Raw genomic sequence first — 13,588 nt, 5'->3', positions numbered from 1 at the left:
TAGTCCCACTTGCCTGCTCTTGTCCCATATCCTTCCAATTTCAGATAATTATCTAGTATTTTTTCCAAAAAATAGCAATTGGCACTTCCTCTATTTATTCTCCTGACATGCAGCTCCAACATGCGCTGTGTATTAGAAAAGTGAAAAAACACAGTAAGTGTGTAGTAATTTGCAGAAAGTGGAAGGGCTGGAGAAAGCAGAGGGAATGCCAGTAAGAGAATGCAGATCAAAGACACTAATTAGAGATTTCAGTGAAAATAAACACTAAAGACCAAACTGAAAGCAAAAAATTCAGCAACGTCTGTAGAGAAAACAAAAAGCTGGTTACCTGAAAACAGAGGGCTGCAATGTGCCAGATAGTTAAGTTATTCCTTGAATTTACAATAGGCATTATTCAAAAGTCAGAAAGATTGAAAACTTAAGTCACTGGAAGTTCAGAGTGAAAAGTTTAAAAACTGCTGAGACTAGAAATTTGAAATAAAAAAAAACACAAAACGCAGCAAGTCAAGGAGCATGTGTAAAGAAAAATGGTCAATGTTGGTAAATTGAGTTCTTCTACAAAGGATCATAAATCCAAAACAATGACTTTTTCTTGTTCTACAAATGCTGTCAGACTTGAGTTTTAACATGCTTTAATTTCTCCGATAGTGAAGACCTCCCTGTAAAACCCAAATGCAGTACACTAAGATGACACAAAAATAGATAACATTCTAGACAGTGAAGTGTATCAAAAATTATGGGATCTTGATCAACAAGGTAAGCAGACCAAGGAATGGCAAATGGTTTTCAATCAGATAAGTGCAAGGTGTTACACTTTGTGGAGTCAAACCAGGGTAACATACAGTGAATGGTAAGGCCCTGGGGTGTGTTGTAGAACAGAGAGGCTAAGTACAAGTCGAGTTCCCTGAAAGTGGTGTCATAGGGAGACAAAATGGTGAAGGTAGCACTTGGTATCTTGTCTTTCATCTGTCAAGGCACTGAGTATAGATTTGGGATGTTATTCTGCAGTTGTACAAGACAATATGTACAGTTTTAGAGAAAAGATAAGCTAGAAAGTGCAGAAGATTTAATAGAGTGTCACTAAAACTCAAAGCCCCCAAGCATACAAAACTGAAGGGTGACTTTATAGAGGTGCATAGACATGATGAAGCAGTCTTTTTCCCAGTTAAAGGAAATTAAAAGCTGGAGAGCAAAAGTAGTCGAAAAGGGCAAGTTGAATTAACTGTAGAATCTGTGTGGTGATGTTGGACTCGGGTTACTAACCTACTTCTTGCACTAATATGAGATTTATTGTACAAATGTCTTTGTTCCCTTCACTCTCAGATTACCTGTGTATAATTTATGTCCTGTACGCTTTTTATGTACCTGTGATGTTGCAGCAATCAGACTTTCCAACGTATCTGCACTTATCATACTTGTGCATGTGACAATAAACTCAATTTGACTTATTTCCTGAGATAGGAAGAGAGAAAATCTGATATCAACCATGTGAAAGTGAGAGCAGGATGGAAAGCAGCAGCATTTATTTGAAAATTACATTATTTTCACTGTCAGGTTCCATTCATTCTCTGACTGCCCGGTTCAGTCTTTCATCTCCTCTGGCTGCTCTTCTTCTTATAGCACTTTCCCAAACAATGATGGCCCTTGTAACTTCCCTTCCCATCATCCAGGGACCCAAATGGTCCTTTAAAATAAAGTAACAATTCATTGTACCATCCAATTTAAAATACCAATTTGGTACTTATGGTGCAAACACAAGGAAATCTGCAGATGCTGGAAATTCAAACAACACACACAAAATGCTGGTGGAACACAGCAGGCCAGGCAGCATCTATATCTTCGTCCTGACGAAGGGTCTCGGCCCGACACGTCGACAGCGCTTCGCCCTATAGGTGCTGCCTGGCCTGCTGTGTTCCACCAACATTTTTGTGTGTGTTGTAGGTGCTTATGGTGTTAACTTCTCAGCAGTGCAGAAACCAAACAGACTGGTTGACGACTGCCTTGCAGAACACCAGCAATAAAGTTGATAAAGATGACAGAGCTTCCCGTCACCGATCACTTTTGTCTGTCCCACTCCAACAATGGCATCCTATGATGTCCAATGCAAATTCAATGAAAAGTATCCAATTTTTCACCTAGACAGCTTTTCATTGCCTCCACATAGATAGTTGCAATTTCAATTATCTTATCTTCTGTCTTCGCTGCTGCAATTTAAAGCAAGATCACGTTGATAGTATTGGTCTGCAGCCAATCACTGTTGTGCCCATTGTTGTCTTCACTCTTATATCAATTTAAAACGTGCTTGTTTTCTCACATTTCCAGATCTAATGAAGGGCCACCAACTTGAAATGCCAATGACCCCTTTCCACAGATGGTGTACGACCTGCTGAATTCTTCAAGCATATTCTATGTTTGTTCTGATTTCCAGTAACTGCAGTTATGTGCACCAGAAAATAATGCATCACTATTCTTAAATTACTTACTAGCAGGGGGAAAAGTTCATTATGGCTACCTCAAAAATATGAATGAGAAAATATTTCAGGATACAAGTAATTTTGTCTTTCTGCATAAAAACAGTGAAGCATAAATGCTGTACATTGGATCTTTACCCCACTTTCACTTACCTCAAATCCCCAGAAAAATAATAGTGACATGTTAGATCAAAAAAAAAATCCAGTTGAGGCTGCACTCCAATCACTCAAAGATAATTAATGTCAACGTATGCTTTGACAAACACAAGAAAATTTCCTGATTACCTGCATCAGGAAATGATTTTCACATACGGAATGCAAATCCAGAATGGAAAGTAAAATTGCAAGTTGATATTACCTAGTGTTTAGAATGAGACCTTCATTTATAATGCTGAAAACAGCATCCACTGAAATAAATTACAATCACTATTTGCACTCAGTGGTCACTTTATTATTTACAGGAGAAGAACCTGTGTGGTCTTCTGTTGCCACAGCCCATCCACTGCAAGGTTCAACATGTTGTGCATTCAGAGATGCTCTCCTGCACACCATTGTTGAAACATGTGGTCATTTGAATACCATCACCTTACTGTCAGGTTGAACCAGTCGGACATTCACCTCTGATCTCTCTCTTTAATAAGGTATTTTTGCCCACAGAACTGCCACTGACTGGATTTTAAAAAAAAAATTTCACACCATTTCTCTGTAAACTTTAGAGACTGTTGCACGCAAAAATCCCAGGAAATCAGCAGTTCCTGAGATACTCACAACTGGCTTGGCACCGACAATTATTCCACAGTCAAAGTCACTTTGGCTACATTTTTTTCCCCATTCTGATGTTTAGTCTGAACAACTGAACCTCTTGACTGTGTCTGCATGTGGTTACACAATGAGTTGCTCCCACATGCTTGGCTGATATTTGCATTAAAGAACAAATAATGTACTGGTCTACCTGATAAAGTGGCCACTGAGTGTACAAACTACCAACAGAAAATACGAAAATAGGTGGAGTAAGCTACCTGGTTCCTATAGACTATTTCACTATTCAATAAGATCTGCCACTCTTCTGAGACTTCAATTCTCAGGACATAAGGAAAGAGTTAAATGTGATTCTTTCTTGGTATATGATAAAAGAAAATGCAAGTCTATAAGATTACATGGTATTAGCCTGAAATGGATTGTTTTGAGAAAGTTAAAGGAGTACAAGGCTACAGCCTTGAGAGTAGATGATGATAAATACCTGTCTGTCTAGGGTAGGTGAGGTCATTGTACAGGTGCAGGTATCAAATGGTGCCATATTATGGTAAGGTATTGAGGCAAGAACTATCTTAGAGTTTTAAAGGGTATAAAAAGGGACACATTCTTTGTGAAAAGGGGGAAGCTTCTCTTACACTAGATCATAACCAGAAGATAGAGATAAATATGTCGAGAGAGAGTACGAGGGCAAGTGTGAGAAAAGACTATGAAAGTTTGAAGATCTGTCTCAGGTAAAACCATAAGACATAGGAGCAGAATTAAGCCATTAGGCCCACTGAGTCTGCTCCACCATTTCATCATGGCTGATCCATTTCTCTCTCAACCCTCTTCTCCTGCCTTCTCCCCATAATTTTTCATGCTTTATCTCATCAAGAATGCACCAACCTCTGCCATTAAGTACATCCAATGACATGGCCTCCAAAGCTGCTTGTAACAATGAATTCCACAGATTCACCACTCTCTGAAAAAGAAATTTTTCCTTGTATCTGTTCTAAATGGACATCCCTCTATTCTGACGCTGTGCCCTATGGCCCTAGACTCTCCCCCACCATAGGAAACATCCTCTCCACATCCATGCTATTTAGGCCTTTCAAACTTCAATAGGTTTCAATGACATCCCCTTCTGATTCTTCTAAATTCCAGCTAGTAAAGGCCCAGGGCCATGAATCAATACTCATATAAAAACTTAGCTTTTATACTCTAGTCCTCTCGAAATGAATGCTAACATTGCATCTGCCTTCCTCACCACCAACTCAACCTGCAATTTCACCTTTAGGGAATTCTGCACGAGGACTCCCAAGTCTCCTTGCACCTCAGATTTTTGAATTTGACCCCAGTTTAAAAAATAGTTCATGCCTTTATTCCTTCTACCTAACTGTCTGACCATACACTTCCCAACACTGCATTCCATTTGCCACTTCTTTTCCCATTATCCCAATCTGTCCTGTAGACTCCCTGCTTCCTCAACACTACCTGCCCCTCCACCTACCTTCATATCTTCCACAAACTTGGCCACAAAACCATCAATTCCATCATCCAAAAATCAATGACTAAGTGAAAAAGCAGTCCTAACTGCAACCCTTGCAGAACATCAATAGTCGCTGGCAGCCAATCAGAAAAGGTTCTGTTTACTCCCACTCTATGACTGCTGCCAAGCTGGCAATGCTCTGTTCATGCTAGTATCTTTCCTGTAATACCATGAGCTCCTAGCTTGTTTAGCAGCCTCATGTCTGGCACCTTGTCAAAGGCCTTCTGAAAATCCAAGTAAACAACATGCACTGACTCTACTTTGTCTATCCTGCTTGCTACTTCCACAAAGGATTCCAACAGATTTGCCAGGCAAGATTTCCCCTTAAGGAAATCATGCTGTCTTTGGCCTATTTTGCCATGTTCCTCCAAGTACCCTGAAAGCTCATCCTTAATAATGGACTCCACATCTTCCCAACCACAGAAAAAATGGTTCTTTTCTTCTGCCACCCTCCCTTAAAGAGTGGAGTGACCTTTGCAATTTTCCAGTACTCCGGAACCATTCCAGAATAGAGTGATTCTTGAAAGATCATTACCAAATACCTCCAGTTAAATCTCTTCAGCTTCCTCTTTCAGCACCCTGCGGTGCAGTCCATCTGGTCCAGGTGACTTATCTACCTTCAGACCTTTCAGTTTCCCAAGCATCTTCTCCTGAGTAATAGCAGCTGCACTCACTTTTGTCCCCTGACACTCTGCAACTTCTGGCAAACTGCTAGTGTCTTCCACAGTGAAGACTGATACAACTTATTCAGTTCTTCTACCATTTCCTTGGCCCTCATTACAGTTCCGCCTATTTTTGCAGATCAGCTCATTTAGCAGATAAGTATTAAGTTTGTTTTCTATACTACTTCATTTGTTTCCTTTCTGTATTGTATGTGTTATGTAACTTTAATGAAGCAATTTCTTGTCATTTAACTCACCTAGTGACCTCTTTATTTGTGAATACATACATGAACACTCCTTGCTGAATTGGAAAAGAATTCAGGACAATTTTTAAAAATGTTTTCATTATACAGGATGTTACAAAAATTTATCACCTCTAAAAATCTATTATAACCTCTATAATCTGAGAGATCAAAACAATATACTTTAATTTGTAACTACACATAGTCAAAGTCAAAAATATCAACTCCAAAACTGAGCTAATTAAAACAAATGCTTTGAAAAGTAGGATTGTGTTCAAAATCCTAGTTTTGCTTAAACAATGAGTACACATCTGATGAAAATAAAGTACTGGGCTTAGAAGATCAAGATTTCAAAGCTGATAATCAACACCTGGCCTTGTTAAAAAATTATATGATAGCATTCTAGCAATTTGAACACATTATCAAGTCAACATTCATGGGACTGAGAGACTCCAACACTTGTAGACAACCCTGTATTAGTGGAGGCAACAGTTTTCGATGACATATTAAACCAGTGGATGATATATAGCATAATTACGTAGAGGTGTTAATGCAATGTGTGCAGTAGGACCCCATGTGCAGCCCAGTAAGTGATTTTCTCCATTTGGCTGTGCAAATTTCTATTTGAAATTTCTGAGAGTTTTCAGTCACTTCAGTAGATTCTCCATACCTAAAGATCCTTTCAATTTATGTATCCACCTAAACCTGAAGATTCCAGATTCCTGACTCTACAGTAATCTATATCCATTTCAACAGCAGCTCTGAATGTCTCTTATCTGCAAGAATACACTTTATAAAGGAACTTTAAAAACTGTGGCACACAATCAATCCACACTTGTATATAATCTATCTTATGCATTTATATTTAATGTAGTTTTTTTTTACTATTGTGTTCTTTATCTTACTGGGATTTTGTGCTGCATCAGATCTGGAGTAGCAATTATTTCCATCACCTTTACAGTTGTAAAAAGGAAATGACATTAAACTCTTCTTTGAATCTTTGCAAAAACCAAGGTTTTTAAACCAGAGTGTAAAAACGTGCATTAGTCATTCTTACTGACTTAATGAATTGTAAAATGATAGCATGATTATTAGTGCACATTAATGATACAGCAGCTTGTTTTTCAGACATTTTGGGATGCATTTAACATTTTTAATTGTATAATAAATGACTACTACAAAGTGATACACAACTGTAGAAGGGAAGCTCATAACATGACCTCATGCAGGAAATTAACATGGGGAAGATAAAAATCAAAAATGAATGTTAGTACACAAGAGAAAAATCATTACAGGTTGTTTACTTGCCCTAACGACAAAGGTAATCACTGCTTACAAATAATGAATCGAATACCCAGAGACCTATGAGCATTTGGCTTTGGGTCCCCTAAGCTCGACGGAATGGGAAGAATGAGAAGTAGGGAGGGGGTATTAAAAAATACTAATTTCATTCTGTTAACATACTGTACAACTCACTTATGACATGGGCATCAGATATACTTATTAACATCAATAAAGACCTATTCAGAATGGACATTTCTTCATTATTCAAATCAATTCTTTTTATTTCTACTTGCAACTATTTACATACTATAAATCTTCATTTTCCCTAAAAGTTAGTGTTAGTGCTGCTCCGTACAGAAAGCAATGAGGCATTGTTTTATTTAAAATTTTGATCAGAATATATGTTAAGACAATGTATAAAGCTTACTAAAATAGTACTTACTGCATCTGCTAGTCTTTCCAAATTGTCCAGAAAATATTTCACAGATTCTCCCTGAAAATGAACAGACAAGTTGTTATTTACTAAGTCACTGGAGTGTATTCTTAAACTAGTAAAATACAATTTTCATTGCAAATTAATTCAATTCTGTTGAAAACAAATCAAAAGATTTGCAATCCTAGAAAAGACTCAAGTTACCCTGAAATGAAATGTTAACTTCGAGTCAGTTGGTGGCATAAGGGTGTAGATTCAAGTCCAACACCAGAGACTTGAACACAAAAAACTAGATTAGTGACATAAAACCATAGACACAGGAACAAATTAGGCCATTTGGCCCATCAAGTCCACTCCACCATTCATTATGGCACATTTATTTCCCCTCTCAAGCCCATTCTCCTGCCTTCTCCCCATAACCTTTGATACCCTCATACACTCAGTAGTAATCAATTGGAAATAACATCTCCTTGTTGACAATCAACACTGTTCACACCTCAAGGATGCGTGCTTAGCCCACTGTTCCTACTCTCGATACACCCATGACTGTGGCTAGGCATAGCTCAAATACCATCTATAAATCTGTCAATGACATGACTATTACTGGCAGAATTCAGGTGGCAATGAGGCGGCTTACAAGACTGAGTTAGATCAGCTGGTTGAATGGTGTTCCAACAACAACCTTGCAGTCAATGTCAGAAAGACCAATAGTTCTCCATTTGCACCATTTATTTTTTTTCAATATATACTTATTGCAATGTGTAGGGTTTTTAAGATTATGTATTGAAATGTACTGCTGCCACAAAACACCAAATTTTACAACATATGCCAATTACATTAAACTTGATTCTGATTTTAAGTGCCAGAGAATCAGCAGAATCAGATTACAGCAGAGACTTTTTAGTATTATGTGGAGCTTGTAGGTTCTCCCTGTAGAGACATGGGTTTCTTCCAGAGCTCCAGTTTCAAACATCCCAAGAATATGTAAATAGTTAGGTTAAATGGCCACTGCAAATTTATTCCTGGCATGGAACTATGGAGCTGACTGGTAGAATGTAGAGGGGTGGGAGGCTAGGGGGTGGAAAAGGAGAAATAATGAGAAGGTGCAGAGAATAAAAGAAAGTATTGGTGTAAAATAAGTGGGTGATTGATGGCCATCATAGATTCAGTTCTCTAAAACCCATTTCCTGGATGGTTGAAGATGCCATGGCACTATTATATTTGAACAGGAACATGGATGCTTGGGGGTATTCCTGTGACCTGGTAAATATCTCCCTCAATGAACATTGCAAAATAACATTATATGATCATCCACACATTGTGATTAGGGAATCTGTGTGGAAATAGTAATGCTGTTTCACCACAGTGTGATAGAACACTATGGCAGAGGTATATCGCCCTACCTAGTCTGTGCTGAACTATTAATCTGGCTCACCCCATAGACCTGCACCCAGACCAAAGCTCACCATGCCCCTCTCCCATCCATTTACCTATCCAAATTTCTCTTAAATGTTGAAATCAACTCTGCATCCACCACTTCCACTGGAAGCTTGTTTCACACTCTGAGTGAAAAGGTTACCCAACATGTTCCACTTAAACATTTACCTTTCACCCATTGCCCATGAGCTCCCGTTATAGTCTTACCCAACTTCAGTGGAAAGCCAATGTTTTGCTTTACAAAGAATGGTGTTAAAAGAATACTGCTTTCAAAAATATGCCTATTACAAAAATACCAAATGGTGCCATATGAGTACTCGTCTTTGCAAAAGTAGCAGGCTGATATTCAGAAAATAATGCTAGCTATTTTTAGGATAAAGTACAAACAAAAATAGAAGACAAAATTATGTTAGTTAAAATGTTAAACAAACAGGTTTGAACTGGCATTTGAAAGTGTCAATTGAGTCAAATACAAATATTAAAAATAAAAGCAGGCAGTGTGCAGTTTTATGCTCTTGTAGCATAAAACATATGCTCTTATGTTGAATATGATGGACCAAATCAAGCAAAACCATTGGCACTCAGCCATTTAAACAAGACTAGACTGCCACAGAACTGTCTAAAGGTGGAAGTTTAAATTTACCAGATAGAATGACAGAGCTTAGTTATCAGGCTATCACTGGACTCCATATGAAATCCAATGCTGGAGACAAGTCTGAAGGAAGGGGGTGGGGATTGGAAATTTTAAATGTCAAAAAGAGATGGTATTTGCCCCTTAAATACTACACCAAATCAGACTTGGCAAGATATCAGAGAGACCATTATTTTCTATTAAAATCTGACCATCCTGCAGACTAAGAGAAAAAGGGAAAGGCATTTTTTAAAAATTTAAAACATTAAGATAATTATTTTCAAATAACTAACAGGATCCAAGAGTAATCCATGGTAATTAAAAATAAAACACTAAGTTGAACATCAGAGATGCATACAAACTTGAAATCAGCAACAGCTTGAACAGGTGTCTTTTGAGCTCTGCCTTCAAATTCTGATAAGGAGTTACTGAATCAGAGCTTTTTCACTCTGCTGCCCAAGATAGGGTTGCCACATTGATTTGGTAACCAATTTGAGTATGCACAGAACCAGTGAGATAAGCTGTCCAAGCCAGTTTAGGTTATTGATGCATGCACAAGTGTCACCCGTTTTTCGAACACTCACTTTATGACACCTCGCTGTTACGAAAAAAGGCAGCGCGCGATAAAAGGCAGCTCGTGAAAAAAGGCAGCGCGTGCGCCAAACAGCCAAACTCCTCCCCCGGAACTGCATTCTAGCCGGCATTGCTTAAACACATGCCTGTAAGCATCTATACTTTATGTCAATTTATTTTGTGCATCCATTAGCAAGGTGAGTTCTAAGGTATCGAGAAACCCTAAAACAGCACGTAAGGGTGTTACACTTAGCCTAAAACTAGACATAATTAAAAGTTTCGATCCTGGCGAACGAAGGATGTAGTGAGTTTGGCTAAGGAGGCTGGGTTTGTGGAAGTTGACGAAGATGATGTTGAAGAGGTTTCGGCATCCCATGATGAAGAACTGACAGATGAAGAGCTGATGAAGAGGAAAGGATAACAATCGAACCCGAGCGCCGTAGCGAACGGCCGGAAAGTGAGGTCGTCCAGGAACTGAACATGAAGCAAGTGCATGAGATTTTTGCTGCAATTGACAACGCTGCCATGATTGCAGAAAAGTATGACTTTAATTTTGAAAGGGTACACATGTTTAGGGCATATTTGCAGGATGGTTTGAGTGCTTACAAAGATCTGTATGATAGAAAAATGCGTGAGGCTAAGAAGTCAAGCACATTGTCGTTTTTCAAGCCTTCCACATCAGCCACAGCAGACGAGGAACCTTGACCTTCGACATCGAGGCAGGCAGACATAGAAGGTGGTGACCTGCCTACCCTGATGGATACAGACGATGATGAGATGATACCCCAGTCTCTCACCATCCCAACCACCGACGACTCAGCCTAACACACCATCATCAGTGTGCTCCCTGTCTTCCCGATTTTGGTAAGTGAAACTACACTGTACATACATTTCTACTTTATATAGGCTGTTTATTTTTGTGTTATTTAGTATGGTTTGGCAGCTTCATAGCTTAAAGGTTACTGGAGAGAGTGCTTCTGCCGAGAGCGCTTGCGTGAGATTTTCACTACGGTGGACAGTGCTGCAATGATTGCAGAAAAGTATTCCTACTTGAAATAGGTTGTGTATTTATCAGATCATTCCTGCTTTTACTATACATTACTATTATTTTAGGTTTTATCTGTTATTTGGCATGATTTGGTAGGTTATTTTTTGGGTCTAAGTACACTCACAAATTTTCCCCATATAAATAAATGGTAATTGCTTCTTCACTTTACGACATTCCGGCTTACGAACCATTTCATAGGAATGCTCTACCTTTGGATAGCAGGGGACACACACCTGTATTGTGATTACCAAACAAATTTAAAACTGAACTACCCTAATTTGAACATATTATAAAGGATAACTTGTACACAATTTTTAAAACAATGACTTAATGTTTTACTTAACAACTTTCTCAATTTGCTCTTCATCCTTAACTGTCTCTGAGAATCAAAGATGATTTATTATGGCACAAGGCCATTAATCTGAACCCAACAATCTTACAATAGAATACTGTGGAAAAAGTCTTAAGCACGCTACATTTTTAAATATAAATTTAGTTTTAGAACTTGTTTATTTTTATCTTCTGCATTAGTGTCAGTAGAAAAAAAGCAAATTTTATATTTCCAAACAATAATTTTTAAAATAAATTAAACGTTAGAGAAATTCTTGTATTTCATTAAAGTAACATAGACCATTTTTCAAATAAAAACTTGATTATTTTGTAGGTATATAACCCAGTGCATGGTTATACAAAGATACAAGCAGGTGCTAAGGATTAATGACATAATGAGTTGAATGAACTAAACTGGTTAACTGAAATAGAAACTAATATAGGTATCGAACTGGGTGAAGGGCAACCAAAGTAAAAGATTAGGATTGGCAGATGCAACAGTTTAACCTACAAATCATCAATTTGTACACCGTGACAATAATGAGTGTAGATAGCAACAAGACACAAGTGGTCATTCTGCATTAGCAAGGTCCTGTCCAAGCAGATAGGGGATTCATCATGTGTTGTCCAAGCAATGAGGACCAAAAATGCAGTGGCTGGCCACAGAAATTGGTGAAGAGATACATCAAACTAAACATGCCCTAATACAATTTAAGGTTGTACATAGAGCTCATATGTCTAAGGATAAACTTGCTAGATTTTACTCTTATGTTAATCCAACCTGTGACAGATGTCATTCTGATGTTGCTTCATTGACCCATATGTTTTGGTCTTGCCCTTGTTTACAAAATTACTGGAAAGATATTTTCAGTATTATTTCAAGAGTTCTGAATATCAATTTCCAACCGCATCCTTTTACTGCAATTTTTGGTTTACCAATGGTGGATAATAGTCATTTATCCTCTTCATCTCGACGATTGATTGCATTTGTTACATTAATGGCTAGAAGATCTATTTTATTGAACTGGAAAGAAATTAATCCTCCAACTATATTTCAGTTGTTCTCTCAAACTATATTTTGTTTGAGTTTAGAAAAAATTAGAAGTATTGTTTTTGATCCTTCAGTTAAATTTGAAGAAACTTGGAGACCATTTATTCAACATTTTCATATGAGTTAAATTGTCTTTTCCTAAACCTCACTTTGATTATCCTTAATTATTTGGATAGAGGTTCGGAGTTATTGGCACTATTGTATGTACTTAACATTATGCAATGGCCCATGTTGGTTAGTTTTTTTTTCTTTCTCTTTTTTTGGGTTTTTTTTTCTTTTTGTCTCTTTTGTTCATAAATACTTTGAGTTTGGGAGGCTATATATACTGATTATTATATATTTGAATGTCTACTTAAACTATTAATTATGTACTCTCAAACACTTTGTATTCATGTTTCATTTATGTTTGTTTAAAAAATTAATAAAAAGATTTAAAAAGAAAGATGCATCAAACTGATGCCCCTTCTAAATCGGAAGAAGTCCAGCACCACTATCAGCTCTGAACTCATAGAAACTACTGGAACTCAAGTATACCCCTCTACAGTCCACAAACAGTGGTCACACCAAATAGTGATCTGATTTAGTTTTTTTTACTGTTTACTGCTCTTCATAGTATTGTTTCTGACATTTAGAAGCTTCTATTTTTGATAGCAACTTCACTTTGCAGAATTTTTTTTATACACGTGCCTAAAATTTTTGGACTATAGAAATACAAAAACTTAAATATTGCAGGACTAAATTATGCAATATTCAGCACAAACTTATTGGAAACACCACTCTATTAGATCTGTTCATCCTATCCTTACACAAGTTCAATTTACCAAGAGATCTCCTACAACAAGTCTGTGAGTAGTTATCAACAAAGGCAAAGCATGGAATTTTTTAAAAACTTTATTTTTATTGTTTTGCCAATAACAGAACAGGATAAAAATAGACAGATAGACAGGGTCATCATAGGTGAAGTAAAATCTGTATCTTATAATAGAAAAAAATGAATAGAGAAATGGATTACATTGCTGTATCAAGGTTAACCAAACTCTTATGTCCATAATTGTCCTTCAAAGCCTCAGGGGACCTTAAGATCCATACCTTTAAAGTCCATTCTGCAGGTTCCCTCAAAATAATAAATAAAACAAAGTTCT

At 37.4% G+C, this 13,588-nt stretch overlaps 1 protein-coding gene across 1 annotated transcript in view; it reads right to left on the bottom strand.

Annotated features, from left to right (window-relative positions):
• gna13a (guanine nucleotide binding protein (G protein), alpha 13a) overlaps positions 1-13,588 on the bottom strand; it is a 94,779-nt gene that overhangs the window by 22,067 nt on the left and 59,124 nt on the right. Inside the window, exon 2 of the mRNA XM_073026194.1 lies at positions 7,386-7,436. Coding sequence (XP_072882295.1) covers positions 7,386-7,436 — 51 coding nt within the window. The remainder of the gene's footprint in view (positions 1-7,385; positions 7,437-13,588) is intronic.

This window comes from Hemitrygon akajei, chromosome 22 (genome assembly GCF_048418815.1).
Source record: "Hemitrygon akajei chromosome 22, sHemAka1.3, whole genome shotgun sequence".
Lineage (NCBI taxonomy): Eukaryota > Metazoa > Chordata > Chondrichthyes > Myliobatiformes > Dasyatidae > Hemitrygon > Hemitrygon akajei.
This window is presented reverse-complemented; position numbering and strand designations above follow the sequence as displayed.